The sequence below is a fragment of the Equus caballus genome, chromosome 3 (assembly GCF_041296265.1).
Source record: "Equus caballus isolate H_3958 breed thoroughbred chromosome 3, TB-T2T, whole genome shotgun sequence".
Taxonomy (NCBI): Eukaryota; Metazoa; Chordata; class Mammalia; order Perissodactyla; family Equidae; genus Equus; species Equus caballus.
This window is the reverse complement of record NC_091686.1, coordinates 111,661,869-111,673,904: the sequence shown is the minus strand read 5'-3', so window position 1 is coordinate 111,673,904 and position 12,036 is coordinate 111,661,869. Positions and strand designations below refer to the sequence as shown.

Below are 12,036 nucleotides of genomic sequence, written 5' to 3'. Positions count from 1 at the left end.
TGATAATATTATTACTAATATTAATAAAAGGAAGTTTAGGGTTTCTTTGAAGCACTCCTTGTCCTTAGAATATATTCCACTAAGAACATACAGTCAAAATATTGGGTAAAGTCACCTGACATAATTCTTTTCTCAGTGTCAACATGTTACTAACTTGATGCAACGAGGCTTATTTGTTAATTTTTTTTTCAAATTTTAGGGATTACTTTACTTATTAAAATGTTTATTCTTTGGAGTATATAGACAATTTTACATAAAAATACATAACAAGGTCCATTCACAGCACTTCTATCTTGTCCCTTCCACCTCATTTACTTCATCACCTTATAGGTAACCACACATTAGCTTTTATCTTCCCTGCTTTGTTTACACAGAATGTATAATATATACTGTTCTGTATCTTGGAATTATCACCTAGTAATAAAACCTGGGAATGTCATTATAAAGAGATCTTTCTCACCACTTTTTTTCAGATGCTCAGTCTTCCACTATGTGGGTGTACAATAATTTATTTAGTTAACCATTTGGGTTATTTCCAAACCCTTGCTATTATAAATAATGCCCCCCAATGAATATATATCATTCCACATTGGTATAAGTGCAATTATAGGCTTGATTCTTTGAAACGGGATTGCTGGGTCAAAGGGTAAATGCATATACAATTTAACAGATATTGTCAATACCCCTTTATAAGGATCTTACTAGGTGTATTCCCTCAGTAGTGCATGAGAGTGCCTGTTTCTCCACAGCCTCACCAAACAGGTTATATTCTTATATTTGAATTCTTATCAGTCTCATAGGTGTGAATCATATATGAGTGGTGTATTTTCTTATGTTTAAAGGCTTTTGAAACTTCTTCTATGAATTGACAGTACAATTATGCTCATTTTTTCAGTCAGGTTGTTGATCTTTTACTTCTCCAATTTTTTTTGTTTTTTGGTGAGGAGGATTGGCCCTGAGCTAATATCTGTTGCCACTCTTCCTTTTTTTGCTTGAGGAAGATTGGCCCTGAGCTAACATTTGTGCCATTCTTCCTCTATTTTCTATGTGGGACGCCACCACAGCATGGCTTGATGAGCAGGATGTAGGTCCACGCCCGGAATCAGAATGCATGAATCCAGAGCTTCCGAAGCAGAGCATGAAAACTTAACCACTAAGCTACCAGGCTAGCCCCTTCTCAATTTTTTTTAAACTCATAATGCAACAGATGACTATTAGTCCTCTTTTTTTTTTTTTTTTGGCTGAGGAAGATTCGCCCTGAGCTAATATCTGTGCCAATCTTCCTCTATTTTGTATGTGAGTTGACACCACAGCATGGCTAACGAGTGGTGTAGGTCTATGCCCAGGATCTGAACCCACGAACCCAGTCTGCTGAAGTGGAGCACACCAAACTTAACCACTATGCTCCAGAGTCAGCCCTGTTTAGTCCTTTATGTTACAACATAAATTGCAAACATGTTTTTCACAGAATGCTATTTGCCTTTTGATTTTTCTAATGGTGCTTTCTTCTCTATCACACACAAGTTATTTTTATATACCGGAATTTATCAGTCTCTTATTGTTAAGATGGTATTCCAGTTGAGATATAAATTATAAAAAGGAACAAGGCAGAGAAACATGAAGGTCTGAAGGTAGAGTAAGCCAAGCAAAGCAATCAGCAGGAGCGAAGGTTCTGTGAAGTGAGCATTGCACATGTCAGAAACAGTGTGACCTACCTGCACAGCCTAAGCAGGAAAAGAGGGAATGGAATAAGTCCAGAGAGGTAGGCAGGGACAAGATCTTAGCAAAACCAAAAAAGTCGTAGAAAGAAATTTAAATTTTGTTCTTCATGTAACAGAAAACAAAGAGGAGTTTAAATAGAGAGGTAATATCAGCTTTACTTTATTCAACCTAAGCATGAAAACCCCATTTTGGCACACTGATAACTTCAGAGTTATATTAAGATACATATTATGAAAGTTATCTCTTTGGAGGGAAAAAACATGAAGAAATTACAAGGAAAACAAAAACCCAATAAACTGTCACTTGGAAACCACGTGGTGATAAAGTGGCCAATTTATATCAAACTACAATGAAAATCCAGGAAAAATGTAATGGCTACAAAAGAAGTTGACTTCTGTCTGTCTTTCTTTTTATGCTTCATACAGCTGATTAAGTTAGTCAAGTGATGGTGTGCTTACATGGTAACATTTATGGAACTTCTGAATTTAAAGTGCATGGCTTTTTGTTAGTGATATTCTTTACAAAACAGAAAAATCTAGCTAATATATACTGTAACAATTATATTTTTTGACATGCTGTAATTTGACTTTATGGAAAAAACTCTGAATAGTCTCTTGATTTTGAAGTGACTGAGACAATCTTTATATAGCTCCTCAAACATCCCTGATTTGTTCCTGCCTTTTTTGATTTCTACTATTTTTGTCTTTGTCTTTGATATTTCTTCTGCCTGGAACGCCCTGCCTTCAGATCTCCATATGGAGGACTTCTCACTATTCAAGTCTCTGCTCAAACTCACTTCTTCAGGGAGGCCTTCCTGACCACCTTACCTAAAATAATCCTCCCAGTCACTCTTAATACCTAGATTTGATTCTTTTGTAAAATTAGGGGCACACTGACAGCCATATTTCAAAAAAGTAACAAATAACTTCTGGAAATGAAAAATATACTAACAAATTAGAAACTCAAGATACAAGTTAAACAGGGATTAGAATAGCTCAAGAGAGAATTAGTGAATTTAAAGACGGTTCTAAATAAATAAATCAGGATGCAAAAGAAAGAGACAAAGAGTTGGAAGATATGAAAGAGAATATAAGATATGGAGGACAGAATAAGATTCAAAATATGTCTCAGTAGATTTTGACAGGAGATAAAGTGAGAGTTACGATATATTTGAAAAGATGATTAAAATATCACAATTGATGAAAGATATTTGTCCTCAGTTTTAGGAAACATATGACTCACAAGCAGAATAAATAAAAGAAATCTACATCCAAACATATCCAAGAAAACCCGCAGAACACCATAAACAAAACAGAGAGACTGAGAGAGAGAGAAATGCTAAAAGTAGCATGTGAAGACTACCTACAAAGGAAAGCCCATTAGTTGGGCAGTGATAGCAATAATGGAAGCCAAGACACTGTCACAGCAGCAGTGTTGAGAAAAAAAATTCGTTAGTTTTTCTGGGTACACACAAGTCTAGGCTATCTTTCAAGAAAAAAAGTAAAAAAGAAAAGAAAACAGAATAAGAAAAAAAAAAAATCTGAGAGCTTACTATGAATAGACCCTTATTAAAGGAATTTCTGATCCCAAAAGAAAATCTGAGATATAGCAAGGAATGGTGAGCAAAGGAAAAGGTAATTATGTATGTAAATCTAAACAAAACCTGATGATATGAAACAAAGAGTTAAAATGCTTAAATTGTGATATCATAAAAAGAGAACTAAAGCACTGACAAAATGGCAGTAAGTGTCAGGGGAGGTGACAAGTTGAAAGACTCTAAGTTCCTTATAATAACTGTTAATTACACATTAAAAAATTGCTAGAGTAACCACTAACAGAATAGCAATAGAGTACATAACTTCAAAATTAGCAAAGCAAAAAAGTGAAATAAAGGAAAAAATACGATCTAAAAGAAAAAAACAGAGGAGGAAAAAAAGCTTGACAAAGAGAAAGCACAAAATAAGATGGTGGAAATAAATAATTACAACGGTGATGAGTGCTACAAAAGAATACAGGATGCTATGGGAAAATAGAAAAGGAGACCCAAACTAAATTTTGGTGAGAATTAATAATGTGTGTGTGTCTGTGAGCATCCAATTCAGGAGGTGTGGGGGAAGTTCTCTTAGAGAATTGATGTTTAAAATGAGACCTGAAAAAAAAAATGAGTAAGATTTATTTAGAAAACATTGGTAGGAGCAGGGAATGGCTTCTACAGAGAGGCAACAACACATGTGAATGCTGTGAGGCCAAAGGGTCTGACATCTTCAAGAAACTGAGAGAAAGCCAGTATGAAGATTAAAGAGAGACACAAGAGGAGCTAAATCGGGAGAGGCTGGATCTGGGTGAGTTCAGGATTTTAGACTTTATCCTAAGGATAACGTAAAGCCATTAAAGGGTTTTAAGAAGATGAGTGGTATGCCTGGACTTGGAATTTTTAAGTATCACCTGTTTCTTCTATCCCTAGAGTCCGAGAAGGTTAGATTGGAAAGGACACAGATCATCTAGATATAAGATTTTATTCTTCAGGTTTACTAAAATATGGCGTCTTCTCAAGCATGGAACATAATATTTTCTTCTCTATGTCTTTAGCCTTGTAAAACAAAAGCTCATCATGGAAAAACAAGATGGATGATTTTATTGCTTTCATTAGTAGATACAGAAATATCTTCTGAACTGAATTTTTAAAACTGCTGAGTATTTTGCTAACAGAATAACAACAGACTTCATTTATAAACAGCACAGTTGAACATAGTATCATAAAACCATACACGGCTCCCTTAATCACAGTTTAACATCGCAGCTGACAACTCCACCTACCTTAATCTAGGCTAAGAAATCATAGTAGTGGTGGCGACACAAGCAACAAAGAATACTTACTGACGACTAAATACATCACTGAAATTCATGTAGTGTATTCAATGCAGTCTCCCAAATGCTCACTTGAAGCCTAGTTGATATTAGTCTCATACATAATTTGTTTAAAAAAAAATCTTACTCAAACTAGGAGATGTAATTTCTAAAGCTCAGCCTACTGATAAGGTGAAGCAATAATAAAATTTTTTTTTTACTCATCTGTTTCCAATTAGCTTAAGGGAAAATAATTCTAAAGCTGTCAAGTTATTACAAGGCAGTGCAATAATTAATCTTCATCATGGACACTTAATGTTCCATATATTGTTTAAGAAATTACCAAGATATTTCAGGGTATTTTCCACCCAAAATGTTTAAAATAAAAAATTTCATGGCTAAAAAAATCACAAATCCAACGATCAAGTCTCAATTCTCCTTTTAGTTGTCAGGAGCATTTGAAAATAATGAAGATTTTTGATCCAATAAATCCAACATGTCACATATCATACATGCTCTAGGGATACGAAAGCGCATAGACAACTTCCTGCTCCCAAAAGTAGATTATGATGGGGAGATAAACATGCAAACAATTACAGTGCAGTGAGAAACTGATGATAATGAGAATTCTACCAGAATATTCACTGGACGTCATGGGAGAAAAATACACCAACAAGGCCAGTGAAGTGCTGCTGTTTCACCTCTGCCCGCTTGTGATTTTGTTTTGTATAGCAGTGGCAAATTCTTCATGGTTGTCACGATAATGATAACGGTCCAGAAGTTGCAAATTTCTTCCTATACTTTGGAATTTAGAAGAAGTGTTTACTTTGGCCCCAGATTAAAACTGAAATTAAGAAAAGAAAATTGATATGCTAACGTTATTTCTACCTGTTTTTTAACTTAGTCTGCCAGGGCAAAGAAGAATCATTGGTAGAAGCAATGCATGACTGACTTCCTTGCAATTTCTGAGGCTCAGCATATTTAAATAAATCCGCAGGCACGAAAGTGCACAAAGAAAAACCTCTAATATTTGAAACACCTGGTTAGAAAGTACAATGCAGAGGCAAATGGGAATATTTTCCTCAGAGTAACTATATTTTAAGTCAGTTTAGAGTTTGTGGAAGACGGGGCAAGGAAAATGAGGAGTACAGAAACAGACTTATGGAGAACAATTAAAGAAGCTGAAAAGATTTGCATGGAAAACAGAGGTTTAGAGAAACATCATAGCTTCAACAAATATTTATAGTACCAAGTAAAAGGACTAGACTGTCTCATTGTTCAGATGGAAAAAAAATTTCTAGAAGTTAGCATGGAAAAGAGAAGTCTTGGAGATATAATTATTTTGACAAATATTTACAGTACTATTTAGTGAAATATTGTTGCAGACGGAAAAAATATAAAACAAAGGGTGGATGTTTTAGAGATATGAGCTTAATTATCAGAGCTGTCAAATAAAGATTTCTTTGCAAGTACTTATTGTCAATCAGAGGTTGAATTACCATTTGTTATACTTTAGAATAAAAGAACCCTATATTATGATGGAGGCATAACAGGATATTCCTTGGAGCACTCTTTTCTTTGCTTATTTGGCTATTCTGTTATCTTCTGACAACTGTTTTTGCCTAGTTTTCTAAAGAGTTGTGTTTTTCTCATTGGCTGTAGTTTTGTTTTGGTAGTTGAAAGGTTGTTATTTACATCAGTTGTAAACACTGTCTCCAAATTTGAGGCTTTAATTTTCCCTCTGTTCAGTGACTTTTATAATACTTTAGTTTTGCATTTCAGTATAGCCAAATTTATAAAATTGTTATACGGATTGTTATTCTTGCATATTAAGAAATTTTTCCTTATTTTCAGTTCATTAAGGTATAATCCTATATCTTCTCTAACTTTCAGTTTTGCTTTTTTACATTTAGCCCTTTAACCCAACTGGAATTATTTTCGCAAGTGGTGTGAGGTAGGAGTCCATCTACTTTTTTCCCTCCATGTGGGTAACCAATTGCCCCTATTTATTGAATAGGCCATTCTTCCCAGTGATTTATAATGAAATCTTGACTTGTACCAAGATTCCACTAACGTTTGGAGAGTTTCTGGGCTCACTAATCTTTCTAAACTAATAATTCGTTATGGCAAACAGCATTGTGTTTTAATTATTGCACCAAATTAGTCTTGATATGTTTTAGAGCAAGTCCTCACCACCTTGACTTTGTTATTCTTGGTCCATTAAGTATTGCTCATAAATTTTAGGGTTGGCAAGTCCCTTCCCACAATAAACCCTATCAGAATTTTGAGTAGAATGACCGTGAATTTGCCAGTGCATTAAGGATGAACTGCTGCCTTTTAGAGTCTTTCCGATCATTTAAATACCATCACTCGCTCTGAGAGTCTTCTTCCACGTCCTTCAGTAAAGGTTTATAATGTTCTCCATAAGGTCTTAAACAGTTTATCAGTTCCATTCTCAGGTGTTTTAATGTTTTTTTCTGCTTTTGTTGCTATTGTAGATGAGATTTTTTTTAAAAACTGGACTTTCTAATTGGGTGGTTGCTGATATGAAGTAATACATACTGATCTTGTGAGTAGTACCTTTTCTGAATTTTTTAATCAATTCTAAAAGTTTGCTTAGATATTCCTTCATATATACTGTTTGTAAGCACCACAATTTTGCTCATTCTTTCCTTATTGCTATTGCTTATTTTCATACTTCTATTTTTTCTCATCATGTTACATGAGTCAGGACCTCTCACAAAAATGCTGAAAATTGGTGATAGTGTTCATTTTTGTCTTGTCCATTACTTTAAATTATTAGATTATTATGTTTCTGATAGCAGTAATGCTCATCTATTCTTGGTTTGATAAGCATTTTTTATCATAAAAGGGTCAGTTTTTGTAGAATTTTTTTCTGTATCTATCAGGATGATATTGCTTTCCTTTTTTTGCATAATGTGAAAAAAGATTTCTCAAATGCAGAATTGTCTGTGCTTCCCTAGTCATTATTTATTATGTTTTTATATTTCACTATATTAAATATGCTAATACTTATTTTGGATTTTTGCACCTGTGTTTCTAAGTAAGACTGGTTTGCAACTTTCCCTTCTTTTGCTATCTTTGTCTGGTTTTGGTATCAAGATTATATCAGTTTTCCCCTCTTTTCCATTCTTTAAAATAGTCTGCAAAAGATAGGAATCATCTGTTGCTTTAAGGTTATATAAAGTTACCTGTAAACTCATTTGGTATTGAGAATTTTACAGATTTATAGGTTAAACTATCCATGAATTATCTACATTATTCATGGTTAGATTATCTACTGGATTTATGATTACATTATCTAATTTGAATAAAGTAATTCACAAAATGAACAACCAGCTTAAATGGTACTGTTAAGAAATTATAGATTGGGGCCAGCCCTGTGGCTGAGTGGTTAAGTTCACATACTCGGCTTCGGCAGCCCAGCATTTGCCGGTTCAGATCCTGGGCATGGACCTACGCACCGCTCATCAAGCTATACTTTGGTAGTGTCCCACACAGAAGAACTAGAAAGACCCACAACTAGGATATACAACTATGCACTGGGGTTTCAGGGAGAAAAAAACAAACAAGAGGAAGATTGGGAACAGACAGCTCAGGGCTGATGTTCGTCACCAAAAAGCATAAAAAAACACTATAGCCTGAGAATAACATGAAAAATGTAAGCATTAGCTAATAACAAACTAACAAACAAAGGGCAGAACTAACACTGCTACTACTAGTATGAGCACTTTATTGATTATACTGTACAGAAAAACAGGGAAATCAGGCCAAAATTTTTTCTAATTCTTAAGAAAACCATTTGAAATACAGATTTATACCTTCTATCATTATTCATAAAACTCTCCCAAAGTCTATATTGTGTAATAAGATACTGGCGGTAAAGTTATCATGATTAACAAGTCATTTTAAAACTGTTATCTTTATTTCAACCTTAAAAATTTTGAACTGTGAAAAAATTAGTACATATATGATATTAGTGTGCACACACACACACACGCACACAACAAATGCATCAAAAGATATGTGCTCCATTTTTTTAAATTTAGTATGCAAGTAGGCAAAGTTAGAGCCTACCAATCTATACCACAGCAGAACAGTTTTGTAAGAGAAAGTCTGATTTTATTACTCTGCTTAAAGCAATCTAGCAGCTTTCTGTGGCCCTAAGAAAAGTCAAAATCCTTAAGATTTCCTACATAGCTTTCTTATAATCTGGTCCCTACCTATTTCTTCAGCCTTATCTATTACCTTGCTCTCTACCCTACAAGCCACCTGACTAAAGGATTCCTATTCTAGGGTAAGAACACTGAAATCACATATGATAAGCAGTCATTCCCCAAATTAAAATCATCAAGATGACTATTTGAAGTACAAATTTATATCCACAATCATTACTCTTTTCAACCTCAGCATGTTCAGAAATATATTTGTATACTTTGCCTAGAATATCATAATAATTTAAATAATTTACATTTCTTGTTTTCTACATATATTTGGATCTGCCTTACCACTTAATTTCATAGAATCACAGAATGTAAGGACTAAAAATTTACTTCTAAAATGCCACCTATTCTAACCGCTCATCTGATGCTTCTGAATACCTCTGATGATAAAGCAAACAGGGAATCCTTTTCCCCTTTCCACTTTAAAAGAAATGTTCAATCCTTAGAAATATTCTTTCTTATATGGACCTAAAATCTGTTTCCATCTAACTTCTAGCTAATGAAACTAATTCTATTCATTGGCTCATTCAGGGAAAGTTCAGTCCTACTTTAGTGTAACAGCCATACAAATATTCACAGATCACCATCACGCTACTTCTAAGGCTTCTCTTCTGTGGTGGTAAGCAACAGGAGGTAGACAGTACAGAGAGACTAGTATTTGAGTATCTTTTATGAATTGGCTACTTATATTTAACTTACACATTGCTCCAATGAGTTTGTTATTATTATGGTCAAATGACAAATGAGGGAATTAAAGTTCCGATAGGTAAAATTACTTGTTCAAGTAACTTAAGTAGCAGAGCTGGAATTTCAACCATACATCTGTGAGATACCAAAGCCTACATTCTAGTCTCTTTAGAACACTGAATTGCCTCCCCCAAAGGAGAAGAGATATAAGAGGGTGTGAAACATGGAAAAGCAAAATAAAAAAAATTCTAAAAATCCCATGTTTTCTACCTTCCAAAATTCTATGTATTGACATATTTTTTCCTTAAGCCTTATATCGTAGTCATCTTTGACATTTCTTCCTCTGTCTTATAACCTATTATCTTAATATTTCTCAGATATTCTATATAAATAAACTCATACAACTTAAAATTAGGGACGCAAAAACAGAAAATTATTTCCATATTTCAGTTCCTTTCAATTTTAATCTGTCTTACGCACTGAAAAGATTGTCTTCTTTAAACACTGACTAGTGTACTCTTCTTTAGAGCCTCAAACACTATACTGCCTTGTGCAACCAAACTTAATGCTGATATTTTTCTGGCTTCAAGGACTGACAACACTATTCCTAACTTGTGTTAACAAAAGCTGCTTGTTCTCTCTCCTCCAAGCAAACACTTATTTGGCATCCTCCAAAAGCGATTAAAAGGCCCTTCCTTCCTTTCCTCTGTGAATCATGACTCTTCCTTCAATTAAACATTAGATAAGTCTAACAAAGCCTTCATCATGAAGACTTCTTACAAAAAATATATCTCTATATAGTTAATTATATGATTACATGATATTTATCACACATATTAACTTTTCTCTTTCCCCAGTTACATCAATTGAAGATAAATCATCTATTTGTTTTTATTTTTCATCTAAGAGCAAAAAACTGAAGAGAAAGTACATAACGAATGTTCTCAGCTGTACATTTTAAAAATAATTTTTTATAATAAATATCTCTTGTACACTTTGCCTTTAAGATGCTTGTTGTGATTCTCTCACTATCTATTTATTGTGAAAAGAGATTGTTTATCAAAGAGGCTGAATTACTCTCAAAGTCAAATACAAAAGCTATTAATTAGCACTTCTCTCTAGTCCATATTACATAAGCTAATTACAAGTAATATTACGTCTAAAGTAAATTTCTCTATGAATATTAGGTTATATATATTTAAGAGTATTAAAGCGTAAAATTAAATATTACACACACACACACAAAAATCTTACCTTGCTGAGTATTTTGTTCTTGCATTCGATTCACAGTGAGGTCTAAGGGGCCTTCCTGTTCTTCCTGAAGGGAGTTTTCTGCTTGATTCATTTGAATACTTTTACATATTAGACTTGGTCCAATTGAACCATTTCTATTCTCTTGAATTTTACCACTTTTTGAAATATACTCAATTGCAAACTGACGTATCATCTTTTTCATTAATTCCTGAGCAACTAGGGGAATGTTAGGATCACAGTTCTGAGGAAGATCTACGGAAGAAATAAATATAACAAGCATTAAAAAAGGGAAATGCAAAATATCAATATTTAAATTTATCTTATTTTTATTATAAGTTAATGATTTCAGAAGTCTTTTAGCATCAATCTGTAATTGCCAGTGGTTTGTGGGACTTAGCAATAGAAACCTTGTTGATTTAATTAGTATCATGATAATATATCAACCCCAAACTTGGCATATTTAACCATTTCTTAAAAATAAATATTTTCAATCCCAAACTAAAATACAGATAAAGAATTAGACATAGAAGCAGAACAGCTTATTTTCAGAGTTTTAATTCAAATGTATTCTACTAGATATATTAAAACACTTAGTATGTGAACACAAATTGTTTATACAAGTAACCAAGCATTTTTTAACAATATACATAGTAAGTACCTGCATTAAGTATTTAACAAAACATCTAAACTTTTAAAACTGTTTATTATCATTAAATTCTTCAGTTCTGTCAAATGTGCATTTCATATATAGCCTGAATGTCATCAAGGACTTTTTCTTTCCTCAACTTTTTATGTTGAGAAATTTCAATCATAAAGAAAAAAAATAAAGAGCAGTACAATGACACAGACAGTCTCTACCAAGATTCAAGAAATGTTAATATTCTGCCACATTTGCTTTTTAATTTTTTTGTTTGCAAAACCACTGAAAGTAAATTGTAGAACTGTGACATTTCACTCCTGAATATTTCAGCATGCATCCACTAAGATTCTCTTATAAAAACGGCAATACCATTATTGAAAGTCTCTATCAAGCCTTGACCCCAAAATATGTTCATCAGCTACAACTATAATGAAGGTCAGCAGTGATGCAGAATTCTGCCTGAAACTTGTACAAGAGGTAAAAACAACTGAATGATTTTATAGTAGGAGGTGTGGAATAAGGACAGACCACTTATAAACACATTATTACATAAAGAGTTTGGTATGGAGGGTGGTGGTGATGGCTGTTTCACACACACACTGCTAGCCCCACTCCAATCCTTTTACTTACTCTGCTCCTTCA

The 12,036-nt window shown here is 33.6% G+C and overlaps 1 protein-coding gene across 26 annotated transcripts in view; it reads right to left on the bottom strand.

Annotated features, from left to right (window-relative positions):
• The window catches only part of LCORL (ligand dependent nuclear receptor corepressor like), a 152,420-nt gene that overhangs the window by 48,085 nt on the left and 92,299 nt on the right, over window positions 1-12,036 (bottom strand). For all 26 annotated transcript variants that reach the window (XR_011437179.1, XR_011437178.1, XR_011437177.1 and 23 more), the window contains one exon: window positions 10,755-11,006. Coding sequence is in view for 23 of the 26 variants with exons in the window: in XM_070262569.1 (XP_070118670.1) it covers window positions 10,755-11,006 (252 nt within the window). In the remaining 3 variants the exon portion in view is untranslated. The remainder of the gene's footprint in view (window positions 1-10,754; window positions 11,007-12,036) is intronic.